Source organism: Aedes albopictus, chromosome 1 (genome assembly GCF_035046485.1).
Source record: "Aedes albopictus strain Foshan chromosome 1, AalbF5, whole genome shotgun sequence".
Lineage (NCBI taxonomy): Eukaryota > Metazoa > Arthropoda > Insecta > Diptera > Culicidae > Aedes > Aedes albopictus.
Window position 1 is genome coordinate 200,663,333 of NC_085136.1, and position 18,604 is coordinate 200,681,936.

At 43.5% G+C, this 18,604-nt stretch overlaps 1 protein-coding gene across 6 annotated transcripts in view; it reads left to right on the plus strand.

The window, feature by feature from the left end:
• The window catches only part of LOC115263728 (F-box/LRR-repeat protein 7), a 45,079-nt gene extending 29,093 nt beyond the window's left edge, over positions 1-15,986 (plus strand). For all 6 annotated transcript variants that reach the window (XM_029867000.2, XM_029866997.2, XM_029866996.2 and 3 more), the window contains 3 exons: positions 24-348; positions 7,088-8,078; positions 15,629-15,986. In XM_029867000.2, the coding sequence (XP_029722860.1) occupies positions 24-348; positions 7,088-8,078; positions 15,629-15,764 (1,452 nt within the window). In that variant the 3' untranslated portion in view covers positions 15,765-15,986. The remainder of the gene's footprint in view (positions 1-23; positions 349-7,087; positions 8,079-15,628) is intronic.
• The last annotated feature ends 2,618 nt before the right edge of the window (positions 15,987-18,604 follow it).

The window sequence follows — 18,604 nt, forward strand, 5'->3', positions numbered from 1 at the left end:
TCTTTCCGAATAAATAATTTCAGTCGATCGAGAAACTCCCGGATAAGGTAATCTTGCATATCTTCTCGTACCTAAGCCACCTGGAGATATGTCGCATGGCGATGGTCTGCCGTCGTTGGCGTACGATCGCTTACGATACCAAGCTGTGGAAGAACGTTTCCCTGCGACCTGAGGTATCAGGACTGCACGTGGGCTCCTTGGAACAACTGTTGCAGATGATATCGGTACGCTTCAGTGCTTCTCTGCGATACATTGAATTGCCGATCGAGCTCATCACCCACACTGTACTCCACGAGTTGGCCAGCAAGTGTCCCAATTTGACGCACATGCTGCTGGATTTCTCCACTGGTAAGTCACTAAATCAGTTCGTTTAATGAATAATAACTACATTATTTGTTTGCACATTTGCAATAAACTGAATGGGTTGGAAGTAGAAGGGTTCAATCTGCTAAAAATATGCTTGATTTTATTAAAAAAAAACAACAGATCTCTTTTGAAATTGAATCAAACAATACGGTTTTGGTATTGGGGTAAGGGGATGTAATTGCACTGTTATACACTGCGACTGTATCGACTGATACAGTATGTCTGCTGTATCGAATGATATCGTGTATTCCATAATCTACTGATCAAGCACGAATATCGTGTTATAGTGCATAGACGCCAAGTGGCTCAAAAACTCGAGGGCTGTCGGTTTCACCGGGCAATGTTTCTGCAACCAACATCTTCTGTGCAAAGCTGTTCAATAGTACGTTTATATTCAAATCGGTTTCTAGACCAAGTAACAGCCAAAGTAGTCCGGGAGCTTGGTGCAGGTGGCCACCGCAGCCGATCGTCTACAGAAGGGCCCGGCAGGGATACAGGTGTAGCCTTGGTACAGCTACCGGTGACAAGCACAAAAAGTTCCGTTAAACTACGGAAGCTTAAGGTGGGCTGGTCCGTATGCCAACTGACCTTGCACGAGCCACAAAAGGTTTACTTCAGGTGTCTGGAAGCAGGACACAAGTCATGGGACTGTAAAGGCCGTAATAAGAACAAGCAGTGCAGGCGATGCGGCTGCGAAGGCCATAAGACACAAGGTCATAAGGCCCATGGTCGCCAAGCCCTTCGTCTCTCCGGAACCACCAAGAAGGCATTGCTTCAGAGAGGGGCTAGTGCACATCCCACCCTCAATGATTGCTGCGTAGCCTGCAGCAACGAACATCGATGATTCGCTTTAAGGGGTCCACCAAGGCAGCATGCTGGCACTAGGCCAGTTTCCCGAGTTTCTCCAAGTCCACGCGCCACCTCCTCTGTAGCTCCAAGACGATGTGGGTGATAGCCGTTGCAACGGCATTCCAACCAAACTCATCCCTAGATGGTGCGGAGTTGTGTCCTCCCCGCATGTGGCAAGCATGTGGTCACGCATTGGAAGTGTTCCGCGGCACACGAACAAAAAGTGTTCCGGCTTGCCGTTTGCTCTAAACCAGCACAAAGAGGACATTCTGGAGAACCCGCATGTCCGAAACGGTGTAGATACTGTTGGAAGCATGGCCTGAAAGGACCTGTGTCTGGTGGAATGCTACTTTTCCATGGCGTCTATTACAGCGACCGGAACAAAAAAGGTCCATCATATAGTGGTTACAGTTTCTAATGAAAACTACATGCAAAAATGATAACATATAGGGGAGACTGAGGAGACTTGATCCCTGGGGAGACTAATTGTTCCCCCCATATTTTCTCGGAATCAAAGAAGTTTTCTTTTAGCATATTTTTTCCAAAACAACATCTGGACAGACAACAATGTTTTGGCTACAATGGCTAATGGTTTATTTTCAGTCCTTCAGAAATCTTTTTGGCGATTCCGAAAAACCTCAATAACTTTGTGAAAATTGAACCAAATCGTGTCAAAATTTTACAGCACATAGTATAAATAAAATATAATTAAACGTATTTATCCAAATAAGGCTGTTATATATTTTTTTAATTAATGTTGCTTAAAGTATACAACAGTGACATGAGGAGACTTGTTCCCTCGAGGACAACACACACATTATACATGTGAAAAATAAAATTCTATATGGATGCCTCTGTTCACTTGGAATTCTAGTATATTCAATGATAAAACGTGTCAGATAATTATTATTCTATTACAAACCATTAAAAGGGGAATCGATTCTCCCCATTTTCAAAATAGGGCATATCCTTAACAATTTAAGGTAATCTTATAATTTCAAATGCACCATATTCATCAAAAATACAAGAGAACTTGAAAAGAAAATGAATAGGAAGCTTCTGAAGTTATTTTCCCTTTAAATTAACTATGTGCTCAAAAGAGGATCAATTGTGACCCATTTTTGAAAAATACATCATAAGACATGCCTCCATAAAAACACAGTTTTGAAAACTTAGACAATATTTTAAAGGCCTTCTGTTGTGTATAAACTTGCAACAGATGTTTACCTGCCATTCTGTACGAAAAACGGAACTAGTATTGTATTTTTTCTTAAATTTACAGGCAAATTAAGAAAAAGTTATAAAGTCTACCCAGTCTCCCCTACCTTTCAATGAATGCATTCATTGAAAGGTATATTTTATCATTTTTGCATGTAGTTTTCATTAGAAACTGAAATCACTATATGGTAGACTTTTGTTTGTGCCGGTCACTGTAATCCAACTATCTACCCTCGGAATCATCCTATGGGTGCACCTTCCTTCGGTGGAACTGTGCCACTCACGCTGCCATTTAACCATGGATGCCATCCTGGCAGTCCTGCGTATGCCTCTTGTACCGCGCATTTCGAAGCACTCCATGTCCTCCCTGGTAAGAATGCCGAAAGGCACCATACCAGTGATGAAGCAGAGCGCGTCGTGCGACACGGTACGGTACGTGCTTGTAAACCTCAGGCACATCAACCTGTAAATACTTTCCAGCTTACCACGGTAGTTTTCGCTACTTAGCGCAATGCCCCACGCCAGGCCGCCATACCTTAGTAGCGACACTAGCCAGAAGCTTGCGTATACTTGCGTACACCGCAGAGCTATTTGACATCATCCGGGACAGTGCTACTATAGCTGTGGAGGCTCTTTCACAGGCGTAATCAACGTGACTACCGAAGGTAAGCTTATCGTCGATCAATCACACCCAAGTGTTTGACTGAGTGCTTCGACGTGATAGTGCAATCACCTAAACTGACCACAGCTTGCTGGTCCGACTTCCGGTTATTCACAACCATAACCTCAATTTGTGGTAAGCTAACTCCAGTTTCTTGGACCTCATCCACGCCTCCACAACCTTAATCGAGTGGGTGGTAGTCAACTCCACTTCTTCGATCGACTCACCGTAGACTTCGAGCGTAATGTCGTCAGCAAAGCCGACAATCCCAAGTAACAGAGATAACTGAATAATAGTTTCTTGATCTGAAGTTTGCTTAAGAGTTGTTTGTTCAACTTCTATACAGCTAAATTGTTTGTTGGGATCTCCACTCCCACCGGGAACTCTAATCTCAACACCTCGTCGTACATGACATTCCATAACGCCGGACCCAGGATGCAACCTTGCGGGACTCCTGAGGTTATGTGAAAGCACTTCCGACCCAGCTCTGTGTCATAAACTAGTATTCGATTCTGGAAGTAACTTCCGAGAATCTTGTACAGTCACCCGGGATTCCACAGTAGCGAATGAACTTTATAGTTTAAAGTGACGTTAATAAAAATGGCCACAGTAATGAATCCCCCTTCTCTTATGCTCGAGTGTATTCCCGTCGGTTTTTGTAACCGACAGGATAGCATCTACGGTCGACCTCCCCTTCCGGAAGCCGTACTGGCTACTCGAGAGACCATTTGCACCCTCGGTGTGCCTCAACATTCTATTGAGAATGATCTTTTCGAGTATCTTCCCCGCCGTGTCGATCAAGCATGTTGGTCTATATGCCGACGGGTCTACCGGTGGTTTCCGCGCCTTTGGCAATATGACAAGGCTATGCCTCTTCCATACTTCTGGGAAAACTCCCTCCTTCAGGCATTTCTGCATAGCAGACCTGAACATCTCGGGAGCATCGGCAATAGCTAATTTTAAGGGCAAGTTCCGAAACTCGAAACTAGGATCATGACGCGAAAAAAAAAACCTTTGTGAACTTCTCCAACATCTCTGGAGATTGCTTGGCCATCACGATTCTGTAGGCATCACCACACGGATTCGTATTGGCACTCTGACAGAGACCCTCAAAACAGGTCTTTTTGCTTGCCCTGATCTCGGTCTTCAGCGTGGCTTTTGCAGCGGCGAACATCAGCCGTCGTTCGTTTCACTCTTCCTTAGATCGTGCTCGCTGCATCCGCCGCCTAGCCCGTAGGCAGGCGCGGTGCTGGTCCGCAATCGCGTCGGTCCACCAGTAAGCCGGTGCGGTGGTCCAATTTCTAGGGTGCACTCGCCTACACGCAGAAAAATATCGATAGGTTAAACCTAAAAACGCGTCTATTTGCTTTTACCATTCTTGTATGCATTGAATCAATTTATCTCTTCATTTGTTTCTATTCTTCTATGTAATCAAAACAACATTTTTTTTGAATTGAAATCATTGAGTTGTCCAAAAATTGTCTCACGAAACCTAATGCAAGCCTATCCATTAGTGTGGGTCATCGGAATCGTTTTATCAGATCAAAGCTTTTTTGGTTCCGTTTCGGGTCCTGAGTATCTGTACAAAATTTGAGCACGATCGGTTGCGTCTACATTTTGCGCATTGCATTTGAAATTTGTATTGGATTTTGTATGGGAAAACATACATTTTTGCATTTTAGCCATAAGTTGAAAAAGTTTGTCTGAAACTTTTCAACCGATACTGTAAAATGATAGCCTAGGATGTTCTGAAGAACTTTGTTGAAGACCGCAAAGCGATCCGATGCTTGTGAAAATAGTTATAACCAACGAACCGCATGCATGTGTTTATGTTTTAACATGTAAAGGAATAACAATAGCAACAAAATCATGATGTTCCGCCAAGCAATGCCAACGCTATAACTTTTTTCATAAGCATCAGATCACTTCGCGGTCTTCGACAAAGTTTTTCAGGACACCCTAGGCAATGTTTTCACTTTAACGGTTACACGGTTTTAGAAAAAATCTTGCTTGTTATGAGAGAAATGCAAAAAAGTGTGTTTTCCCATGTAAAACCCCATACAAACTTCAAACGCGATGCGCAAAACGTAGACATAACCGATCCTGCCCAAATTTTGCACACTTATTTGGGTCCTGAAATGGGATCAAAAAAGCTTTGATCTGATGGGATACCATTGAATTTTTCACTTTTCCATATAAACGATGACCCACTCTACTATCCATATGATCCATTTTACGAAGTGACAACAATGTTGATGATGATATTGATTTTCACGGATTATTGGACGCTACTTCTTGTCAAAATTCATTCATAAAATCGGCTCGTAAAATGGACTATACGTGAGAACAAAAGATGTTTACAAAGTTCTTACCAGGGATGAGAAATGTACTGCAAAAAACGGTTACCGGCTGTACATTTGACATTTTTCCACACGAGCATCATAGGCCCAGCCAAACTCAAACTGTTCGAAAAATAAATGTCATAACATTTTTTTTCCTGCAGCCTTCTTCCTCGAAACGGTTTCCAAGCGCGAGAGCGCCAGTACTCGAGCACAACGACGACACAAATTTCTGTCTTTCCCGTTTTCGCATTTTTCTGCGTTTCAAACCGCTTCCAGACAAATTTCTTTACATGCATCACAAAGCTAGGAGTGTGCGTTAGCTATTTGTGCAAACAGATTAAAATTATTCACTAAAACAAGGGAGTTATTAGCAGTTGAATATATTTGACATTTTTCGCAATCACCCGCCTCAGCATGACTGCTCATAAATATTTTCGTGAGGAGGCGAAAACCATCAAGCGTCTGCTTGACTGCCGTTGGCGCGGCGTCTGATGGTATTGGTGCTGCCGTTGTTTTGTTTTTATTTTACTGCCAGTATCGATGAACGGAAAAGAGAAAAAAGTATTTTTGCCATCCCTGGTTCTTACAGATAGATTAACACGGAAAATCTGAACACAAACCACTACCACACAGGAACTTGGATTGGTTAATATCTGCGCCAGATTGTATTGTCAACAAACATTTATTTTTGTGCCTATCGAACATGTTTGTAGAATCAACAATCTGGATGTATTACGATCACCATTTTGATTCTGTAAAGTAAACAGTGAACCTTTTTTTGTGCGAAATAGCTGGGAGAAAAGTGCTTCGTGCAAAAATCGTAATTTTGGTTGTTTTTTCGATTTTCGTTTTGCTGTGGCTTTTGCTATACTGTTACTAAAGGTAAGTGTGCAACTGCGGTGTTGTAAAGGTATTCTTGGTACCGACGTGAGCCAGCTCGAAATCTAGTATAACCAGTGTCTCTAGCATGATCTAACTCTGCTGGTTCGATATGGACCAGTAGGTCTGTGCCAATAAGGGAGGAAAACTCTGCTGGTTCGTGAAACAGCTTCCCCATTCCATGGCCCAGGCATTAAAGACATCCGCTATTACCACCAGCCTTTGCCCTGTTAGCAACGATCGTCATATAGTCCAGTATCTGCGTGAACGGCTCGATCGGCCACCTCGGAGGTACATAAAAGCTACAGAAGAAGACCCCGTTTACTTTGGCGACCTCGAAGTCCTCATAGGTTGATTGATTGATTAATTTGTCTTTATTTAAGAGACGTCCTCATAGGTAGTAGACACCAACTGCTGGACGGGGTATTTACACGTCGTCCATATCGCCGCCATTTTCCTGGACCCATCCGCGACCCGCAGTAAATAATCACACTGAAACGAACAAAGAGACTATAATGGTTCTTCTGAAACTTATTGGTAATAGAGTTCATAATATTTAATACTCGGCATACATCATAAGCATTTGATAATATGTTGAAGAAACGACAAGCTAAGGCACTCCCTAAGAGTCAATATTTTTCACATCACAAATTAACACAACGTATTAAACTTGGGAAGAAATTTAATCGCCAAGTTTTGCAGATTATTTTTTAAATTAAAGTCTTAGTTATTGATTGATTGATAAATATCCTCTCTCATTTCTAATTTACAGCAATGCAGCTGCACGACTTCAGCGAGATGCAAGCGTTCCCCGCTAAACTTCGTTACATGTGCATCTGTCTGTCGGAGGTGATCTTCATGGAGGGTTTCATGCGCAAAATCTACAACTTTATCAACGGTCTTGAAGTTTTGCATTTGATCGGCACCTACGAGAAAGGTGAAGAAGAAGAGGAAGAAATCTACGAAGTCATCAACGTTCACAAGCTCAAATCAGCAACACCAAATTTACGAGTGATCAATCTGTACGGTATCAATTTCATCGACGATTCGCACATTGATGCCTTCAGCTCCAACTGTATCCAGCTGGAATGTTTGGCGGTTAATTATTGCAGTAAGGTTACTGGCTCAACTCTGAAGCCCCTGCTGGCTCGTTCTAAGCAGCTCAAATGTTTGCTGATGAATGGCACTGACCTGAAGTCGGAGTATGTTATGCAAGCTGAATGGGATAAGTGCTCTGTCCAAGAGTTGGATATATCAGGAACCGATCTGTCTACAGAATGCCTAGTTGACCTGCTGACTCGCATTCCCACTCTGCGCTTCTTGAGTGCTGGACAAATTAATGGATTCAATGATTCCGTCCTCAAAGCATGGGCTGAAAGCGGAAGCCCAAAGTCCCTAGTTGCTTTGGACATTGATTCGTCAGACAACATCTCCGATGAGGCCTTAGGAAGATTCATTACTCGCTATGGAGCGCAGTTGCAAGCATGTGTCCTGTCGGGAATGACACACATTACTGATCAGCTGTGGATGACAATTCTACCTATTTTGGTCAACGTGAAAATTATTGTAATGGGAACAACCGAGCGATTGATCGGTAACATACACGTCGATCAGCTTATGGATACTATTGGATCATCCTGCCCAGCGCTGGAGCGACTGGAACTGAGATGGGATCCGGAAAACTTACGTTTCTCGGACAAGAGCCAGAAGGCCATTGATATGCTCCGAGTTAAGTGTCTGAAACTAAGATGCTTGGTTCTGAGGTAAGTCCTTCTTTGAATTTCTTTATGTTATGATGAGCTAAATGTCCGTCGGATGAGAATCGGAGTAAAAGGGGATAAATGAATAGACGCATGTTTACACGTTGTGGGTCAGTTTCAGACTGCCGTTTATTTCTAGATTCGATAGTATACACTGTTTCTCTTTTAATACATCAATACATTTGAGACACGTTCACAGATGATTACAACAACTCCTTCACCCATTATGAGATTTTACAATAGTATTGTAAAACTAACACATAGTATACAATTTCAGAACACTTCTGATCGAAGACATCTTTTTTTAAGACTTAAGCTGCTCACTCTAAATGTTTATAAAAACGAATAATTTTCATACTCATGTAAGAAAAATCAAGAACGTCCCTAATTAGTTTTTTATGAAATAACATTATTGCTAATTATCACTTGTGTTGTAAGTCATAACTCCGACTAATGCATACGATAATCTGCTGGCAGCCTCTGTTCACACCATAATCTCGTAGCCTTCTCACCCATCTCAGCATCTTCTCATTTAATCCATGGCGGCTCATGTTCGGAAGTCCTATTGTTCATATCGGTGGTGATCCTCTTTCCACCCCGAAAAAAAAAATCCATTGCAATGGTGCGTTCAAAATAAAATGCAGACAAAAACAGAAACTCGCAAAATAGTTAGTCTGAACAAATCATTTGCTCATGACACCGACAAAAATTGGTAAAATGGAGTTTTCTGTAAAATAGTGCGTCTTGCTTTATTTATGCTTTGTTGGAGAGCGTCACAAAAACGTTACCGTGAATTTGTTGCAAATAAAATAAAAATGTCAAAACAAATCACAGTTTACTATACGTAGTTGGTAAATAAACAGTACGTATTCACACAAAAAGGTTTTGACAAAAAAAACACTAAACAGCTCTAATGAACCAAAACAAAATATTCATACCAAAAAAAAATATTGAAAATCACTTCACGCAACTAAAAAGCTTTTGAACTATAGAGTAACGTAGAAATAAAAATGACATAAAATATTCTCCTCCATGGAAGAAATAAAACATGCTTAAGCGCATGCTGTGTCAAAAACTAGATTCAACTAAACCGACAGAATGTCGTAAAGTTGTAATCTTTTTTTTTTTTTTCGTGTACACTCCATCAAAAGCAAAAAAACAGGCTATTGGCTTTCAAGGGCAAAACAAAACATACTGTTACCCATCTTTGTTTCGGTAGTGCAACTACCGAACTGATGATGTTTACCTTTTTTTACATACCTATCAACATAATCTGTTGGGAAAATTATTTGATTTTTCCTACTTACAACCCACATCCGACAATTTTTTTAAGTGGGAATGGTAGAACTTTCAATTCCCTCGGTCGCACGTACATTAGTTTTGCATTTTGTTCCACCATTTCCGTGAAAAATGAGATCCGGCTTGTGCAAGTGAGGAGTTGAGGTTAGAATTGTATGATATTCTAGGTTAGATTTGCTATCCACTTTGCCTGAACGATTTTCAGACCCAGAAATATCGTACTTCTAATTAGTTTTCACTGCCGTAAAAAATACTGTTATGCTCAGAATAAACAGTTATACCTTCGGATCACACTCATTTACTCGTAAATCTCAATCTGACTGTAAAAATAAAGAATTTCTTTCCAATGTTTTGAAACCCCGAACGAGTTTGACATTGCTTTCGGGAAGCACCATCACGACGACAACACTCCCAAGCGGTCGAATCGTCGTTTTGGGGGCGAATTGTGAAAAAATAAGACCACGGCGTAATGATCATATACCACAAATTTTAGCCAAATGAGACCAAACACGACACAAAGTTTACACTCAATTACACTAACTGATTAAATGCACGCTTTTAACACTTATGACAAACAAGTTTTTTGGTAGCCTTTTCATTTTGATGGACCAACAGATGGTTTTATTCTCGTTCGTCTTGCCGTGCCTCAGCATTCTCATTCTTCCATTATTGTTTTTCATCCGGTATTGTTGTAAACTCGGCCATCGTAAAAACAGTAGTGGTCGTCTGCACCGCCACAAAAAAAAATGTTTACCACAAAAATGCTTAGCAACAAATGGTGACAATAAAACAGAAATCTATAAATTCGTGAGCAGCAACAAATGATATTATCAACAAATACGATAAAATACGAAAAAGTCTTACAAAAAAGAATTTCTGCAAAAAAAAGTACACCACTAAACATATAAAAATCCATTGCTAAAAATGGACAAAATTAATTAAAATTAAGCACTAAGCACCATAACACATAAAACACAATAAACTTGGTCCATAATAAAAATATACTGTTCAAAATGCACGCGTAAATTTGCCACAAGAAATCGACTTTATCCTCGTTCGCCACTGTTATGATGAGCTAATGTCCGTCGGATGAGAATCGGAGTAAGGGGATAAATGAATAGACGTATGTTTACACGTTGTGGGTCAGTTTCAGACTGCCGTTTATTTCTAGATTCGATAGTATACACTGTTTCTCTTTTAATACATCAATACATTTGAGACACGTTCACAGATGATTACAACACTTTTGAAGCATGCTACACTACCCGCCATAAGTATAGACTCACAAAGAGTAATGTAACAATATTGGATCACCCTGACTCAACTCGATATATATAAAACCAGAACACCTACAAAAATGTCGCCTTCAGAAAAGTTGTTGCTTTTGGGCTTCTGAATAACTGACAACATCTTTGTAAGTCCTCAGGTTTTGGGGATATCGAGGTGAGTCAATGTGATGCAATATTGTTGCAATACTTTTTATGAGTCTATACTTATGACGGATAGTGTATATTGCAAACAAAAACTTAAGTTTATCGAAAATTCTGAGTAAGTTTCTAATTTGAGTCATAGTATTTAAATACGACTGGCTCAGATTCAGTTTCTGTATCTTACTAACATTCCCACTAACGGCTAATGGTTTTCGAATCAAAAAATTGTTGATATATACAACGAGCATGCCACGCTACACCTCTTTTTAGGTGTACTCTTTATGCTGCATCCTCTTTCTCGAGGGTCTTTAGTGACAGTAGCATCATTGCGCATGGAGCGCCATTTTGTCAAAAGTAAAAGTGAACTCGCTGTGTAAAGACGCATTTTAATAAAGTTTAGTTTCTTTCGTTATTTCAATAAACTCGGCATTTCATTTCACTGTAACCTTAAGCCCAATAGGTTATTGGCCCAGTTAGCGCTGGAAGTGCGTGAGTTTTGTGGACATTTGTAGCGCGGAAACACCGGTAAAATCGTTTTGTTTCGTGTCGAGTGTCGTCGGGAGTGCTTGTGAAAAACAAGATGGCGGACACAAAAGCGACGGTCGAAAAGTTAAACGACGGGAATTACGCGGTGTGGAAGTTTAAAATGCGTTTGCTCCTGACGAAGGAGAAGCTGCTGAAAGTGGTCACCGATCCGAAACCGACAACCGCGGATGCGGCCTGGATCTCGGACGACGAGAAGGCGCAGGCGTTAATTGGTCTGGCATTGGAGGACACGCAGCTGATTCATGTCATGACGAAGGAGACGGCGAAAGAGATGTGGGATGCGCTGAAGGACTACCACGAGCGCTCATCTCTCTCAAGCATCATTCACGTGGTGCGTCAGCTGATTACCATGCGTATGGCAGAGGATGGCAGCATGGCCGAGCATCTGAAGCAGATGACGCCATTGCGGCTTCGCCTGACTGCACTCGGCGAAGAAGTGAAAGACAACTGGTTCGTCGCGTTAATGTTGTCGAGTCTGCCGCGGTCGTACGATGGATTAATTGTTGCACTTGAAAGTCGCCCGGATGCAGATCTTACAGTGGACTTTGTTAAAGGTAAGCTGCTTGATGAGGGTCGACGTCGCGTCGAAAGTGAGTGTCGCGGGGACAATAAAGCGTTAGTGAGTTCCACCAAGTGGAAAAGTGCAGACAAACCGAAAGTGAAAAACGAACGTTTGTGCCATTACTGCAAGAAGACGGGTCATATTCGGCGTGATTGCAAAAAGTTTGCCCAGGACATGCGTGAGAAGGAGAAGTCCGATCGCGCGAAGGCAAACGTGGCCGTCAAATCGGAATCCAATTTCGAAGTGTGTCTGGCAGCGGGAAGAACCGACGGATCGAGTTTCTGGTACCTGGATTCGGGGGCAACGGCGCACATGACCAGTGATGTGTCGTTGTTGGAGAGTGTGGATGAATCAAAAGCGACGACGGTTTGTCTGGCGGATGGAAAATCCATCAAATCGTCTGGCAGCGGTACGGGTAAGCTCGTCTCGTTCAACGGGGATGGTGCGAAAACGAAAGTGCGGCTCGACAACGTTTTGCACGTGCCGTCCCTTGCTGGCAACCTGCTGTCGGTGAGTAGAATCACAGATTTGGGATTTCGGGTTCTGTTCGAAAAAAAGGAGTGCTATATCCTGAAAGGAGAAGAATCAGTGCTAGTTGGTCAACGAAAAGGAGGGTTGTACCACTTGAAGCAGGCTCCGGAAAAGGCATTTCTTGTGAATCCGAAGCATTCCGCCTTGTGTAAGCATCTGTGGCATCGGCGTCTCGGACATCGTGATGTGCAGGCAGTGGACAAAATAGTGCGGGACAATCTTGGACATGGATTGAAAATCGATCCTTGCGAAGTGCAATCGGTGTGCGGTCCGTGTTGTGAGGGGAAAATGGTTCGTGAATCGTTCCCAAAAGTATCGGACAGTAAATCTAGCGCGGTGGGAGATTTAGTGCACACAGACTTGGGTGGTCCGATGGAAGAAGAAACACCCAGTGGTAACCGGTTCTATATAGTGCTCGTGGACGATTATTCGCGGTACAGTGTCGTGTATCTGTTGCGGCGGAAATCGGACGCTGAAGAGCGGATTCGGGAATTTTGTAGTCTGGTGAAGAATCAGTTCGGACATTTTCCAAAGAAGATTCGTTCGGACGGCGGTGGCGAATATATGAGTAACACGTTACGGAAGTATTTCGCGGAGCGCGGTATTGTGCACGAAGTGACGGCGCCATACTCACCGCAGCAGAACGGCGTCGCGGAACGGAAGAATCGTTATCTTGTCGAGATGCTTCGGTGTATGCTAGCGGAGTCGAAGTTGCAGAAGCGGTACTGGGGCGAGGCGATTTGCACTGCAAATTACTTGCAGAATCGTCTGCCATCGTCCGTCGTGACCAAGACACCGTACGAGCTGTGGCACGGGAAGAAACCATCGTACGGACATTTGCGAGTCTTCGGTTCGGAAGCGTACGTGCACATTCCGAATGAAAAGCGACGCAAGCTGGACCACAAAGCTGAGAAGTTGGTGTTCGTTGGCTACGCTGACGGTCGGAAGGCGTATCGTTTCTTGAACCCAAGAACGGATATGATTACGATTAGTAGGGACGCCAAATTTCTGGAGCAATGCGTTACTGCGGAAGCTGTTCAGCGACAGGATCTGGAAACAGGAGGAGTACTGGAAGTACCGGTGACGTGGCCATCTGAAGATGAGCGGCGGCGCCAGCCGGATCCGGCTGAAGAAGACGAAGAGCTGTTTGAAGAAGCCAGAGGTCACAACGACTCGTTCGAAAGTGTTTCCGACGGGGACGGATCCTTCCATGGGTTCCCACTGGATGAGATAGCGCGTCGCTCGAGTCGGTCTACGAAGGGAGTTCCACCACGACGATTGATCGAAGAGTTGTTTGCTGCGGGATCGCTGGATCCGGATGAAGTTGAGCCGAAGACGTTGAAGGAAGCGGTCACCTGTGAAAAGCAGGATTTGTGGAAAACGGCGATGGTGGATGAGCTGAAATCTCACCAGCAGAACGGAACGTGGGACCTCGTCGATCCACCTGAAGGACGAAAGGTAGTTGGTTGTCGCTGGGTGTATAAGCTGAAGCGGAATGCGGCCGGCGAGATCACCAAATATAAGACACGTCTAGTGGCTCAGGGATACTCTCAGAAGTACGGTGTCGATTACGACGAGGTATTCGCACCGGTTACTAGCCACACTACCCTGCGGGTGCTGTTAGCCGTGGCAAGCAAGCGGAGAATGACGTTGAAGCACTTCGACGTGAAAACGGCATACTTGTACGGCGATTTGGACGAGGAAATCTTCATGAGGCAGCCGCCTGGATTCGCAGTGAAGGGTAGGGAGGGCATGGTGTGTCGGTTGAAGAAGAGCATTTATGGTCTCAAACAGTCTGCGCGGTGCTGGAATCAGCGACTGCATAGTGTGCTTGTGGAAATGGGATTTGAACAGAGTGCTACCGATCCGTGTCTCTACACCAAAGTGGTTAGTGGGAAGCGTGTGTATCTGTTGGTATACGTGGACGACATTATGATTGGCTGTGAAGACGATGCTCAAATTGACTCGGTGTATGAACAGTTGAAGCGGTACTTTGAAGTGACAAATCTTGGGGAGCCTAGTGACTTTCTTGGGCTGAAGATTGACTGTAAAGACCGAAAGTACAGTGTTTCAGTGGGAGGTTACATCGACCGGGTTGCGGATAGATTCGGTCTCCGCGAAGCGAAGAAAGCAAAGACGCCAATGGAAGAAGGTTTCGCCAGTTCGGAGGATAAAAGTCCGAAACTTTCGGATGACAACGAATACAGGAGTCTCGTTGGAGCGCTGCTCTACATTTCCGTCTGTGCCAGGCCGGATGTAGCAGTAAGTGTGGCGATACTAGGCCGGAAAGTGAGTTCGCCTACCGAGGCGGATTGGGTGGCGGCAAAACGTGTTGTTCGCTACCTGAAGGCAACGAAGGAGTGGACACTGTCATACAGCGATGCAGGTGGACAACTGGTCGGCTATTCGGACGCCGATTGGGCCGGCGACGCGAGTACGAGGAAGTCTACGACCGGATTTGTCTTCAACTACGCCGGAGGAGCAGTATCGTGGGTCAGTCGGAGGCAAAGTTGCGTCACATTGTCTTCGATGGAATCGGAGTACGTGGCGTTGAGCGAAGCTAGCCAGGAGCTAATCTGGCTGCGGAGCTTATTGGCTGACATGGGAGAGCAGGTCGAAGGTCCAGTTACGGTGATGGAGGACAATCAGAGCTGCATCCAATTTGTCAAGTCGGATCGGAAAAGCCGTCGCTCCAAGCACATCGAAGTGAAGCAGCATTTCGTGAAGCAGTTATGTGAGGACGGAAGCATGGAGTTACAGTACTGCCCAACGGAGGATATGGTGGCTGATGTGCTCACTAAACCGGTGGGTTCAATCAAGCTGCAAAAACTAGCACGTATGATGGGATTATCATCGTAGGCTGGCAATGTTCGTTGAGGAGGAGTGTTGATATATACAACGAGCATGCCACGCTACACCTCTTTTTAGGTGTACTCTTTATGCTGCATCCTCTTTCTCGAGGGTCTTTAGTGACAGTAGCATCATTGCGCATGGAGCGCCATTTTGTCAAAAGTAAAAGTGAACTCGCTGTGTAAAGACGCATTTTAATAAAGTTTAGTTTCTTTCGTTATTTCAATAAACTCGGCATTTCATTTCACTGTAACCTTAAGCCCAATAAAAATTAGATAAGTAGATTTTTATAAATTGACAATAACATTAATAAATCTTCCCATTTGCCTTTCCAGCGATGGTCGATACTACGAAACAGTCAAGGCGAATTTCGAACGTGCAGATCGTACGACGGTGGTACGAACCACAACCAGCTGCCGCGTTTCGGCTTACCACGTGCTTAGCAACTACAACGATTTGATTTTTAACTAATCTTCTGAAGACGTTTATCGTTACAATTCATGTACATATTTCAATTCAACGTTTGGGACGAATACGTTTCTAGTACATCTTAGCAGAGAAGGTAGAAACCATTGAACGAACTAACAAAAATTACATCGGTTAACCGGATGTAACATGAATAAGGAGGAGGTATATTTTGTTATATTTTAAGAAATAGAAAAATACGAATAAAAGACGGAATGTTTAATATAATTTTGTTTTGATTTGATATCTAAATATCATCAAATATCCGGTTTGCCATAGGTAAAACCTCAGCAGTATCATTGGGACTGGGCATAAATGGATCTGGAAGCAATAAATGACCTTTACGACGTGTGAAGAATGGAAATGCCACGGAATTTTATGGAAAATAACAGCCCAGCGCGGATGAAAAACCTTGTTCGTTTCAAAAAGTAGGTGTCGCGGAATTATTACTTATGTGAAGAAAACTTGTGGCTGTTTGACGAACCAATTTCAAAAAAAAGAGAATGCTTGACTGTCTGGCTAATGCCATCGAGGACGAGGACAACGCGAGAGATGTCCCGGAGAACACAGCTGCTGTCATAAACTGAACGATTGCATGGTCGCCTTGAAGAACGCATTCGAGTGCGTCGGAATAGCCGAGAAGCTGTTCCTGAAGAAGCAGTTCCGGGAGTTGCGGCCAAAGAAGGCAAAAACGTGAAGGCATACCTGCTGCAGTTTGAAAATGTACTCCGAGAAATGAAGACCACCGGAGTGAAAATCGAAGAGGAGGACGTCGTTTGCCAGCTTGAGCTGTCGTTACCAAAGTCGTACGATGTGCACATCCAAGCGGGCCAGTTCACTCAAGAGTACGTCAAGAAACGATTGATTGAGTCAGCAAACTGTGCGAACCAAACGTGCCACAAGGATCATTCCTTAGGTGAGTCGGCCTTTGCGAGAAGTATGAGCGGGTTCAAATACTTCGAATTGCGCCGCAAAAGCGCGCGGAATATTCCGATTTTCGTCCGGCATGTGGCAAGAGACACGAGAAAAGCGCCAATTCGTGAAAAGGAAAGTGAAAAGGAACCGGAAATTCAAAAGCAGCGATGCGCACGCCACACGTGAGAATGAAATATTGTGCATTGCAACCTAGATTGCAACTACTAGCCATGGTGCATTTTCGCGCCTACTGCGATGTCGAGTGATTTTTGGATTCGGGTGCGACGATGCGACGGACCATGTGCGACGGTGCGCAATAAGTGGTGTTTGTAGAGATGTGTCCACTCGAGGGAAAGGTGTCCATTTCGGTGGCCAAATCAGGGCAAGTCATCATAGCGGAATCTTCCAATAATCCATTTTACGAGCCGATTTTATGAATGAATTTTGACAGGAGATAGCGTCCAATAACCCGTGAAAATCAATTGACCAATCCAAATTCCTCTGTGGTAGTGGTTTGTGTTCAGATTTCCCGTGTTAATCTATCTGTAAGACTAAGAACTTTGTAAACATCTTTTGTTCTCACGTATTTATATGGATAGGCTTGCAGTAGATTTCGTGAGACTTTTTTTGGACAACTCAATATCATCATCAACATTGTTGTCACTTCGTAAAATTGCTCATGTCGATACAGTCAAGTCTTTTTTACGCGATTTCTATTTACGGGGCCACGTAAATGAAAACTCCATACACATTTTTTTTTTCATCGTGATTTGTCGAGAAATGGTGAGATTTTTTTCACGCGGTTTTTTGAATTTTGAACTGAGTTTTTTCACGCGGTACGTATCCCCGCGTAAAAAAAAATCTGACTGTATTGTGATTGATGGCAGAAGGCAACCGTCGGTGGTTGGAAATGTGTTGTATGTGTCCGAGCTTTTGCAATTTGTTCTCTGTGCGTAGGTTCGACGCGATATTCGGTGGTATGCAGGAGAACGGTGTGTGGCGGAGAAGGATGAACCACGAGCTCGCTGCACTTTACGGCGAACCCAGCATCCAGAAGGTGGCCAAAGCGCAAAGCCGGAAGGATACGGTGGGCAGGGCATGTTGCAAGAATGCCGGACAACAACCCTGCAAAGCTGGTGTTTGCAACTGATCCGGTTGGCACAAGAAGGCGTGGAGCGTAGAGAGTACGATGGAAGGACCAGGTGGAGCGTGACCTGGCGAGCATTGGGCGCGACCGAGGATGGAGAGCGGCAGCCACAAACCGAGTATTGTTGGTACTATTGTTGATTATGTCTTGTCTTAAATGTGATGTTGAACAAATAAATGTAATGTATGTATGCGTAGGCTCGAAGACATCGGGATGACGGTGAAGATTGTGCAAGTACTGAACGATGACAGCTTGAGCGATGGAATCGAAAGTATGCCCATCATGGCGGCTCGATCCGCAAGAACATACACAGATAAAAATAATGAGATTTACACGTCATGTAAACTTCAGTTTAGTCATGTAAACTTAGTGCTGTGATAGTTTACATGATATATGCAAATTTGTGTTATATGTAATGTAAACACACAGAGCCATGTTGAATTACATGACATATAATGGAAGTTTACATGATATTATATGAGTTTTACATGCTATATCATGTATACTTCTGTGATATCCCACGCTCCTATCATGTGCATTATAGATAGTAGAGTAAACATAGATCCGCTAAGATGAATCCGTTGTATCCAAACGAACTGTCAAAATCTGAATCCAAACGAGCATGATGTCACGATTTGGACAACATCAATGGAACGCATGACGTCATATTCAAACGTCGCACTTTTGAAAATTACTACTTACACGCTTGAAACATTTTAGTCAGCGGTGTCCGCGGATCTATGTTTACTCTACTATCTATAATGTGCTTCATATATCACAGAAT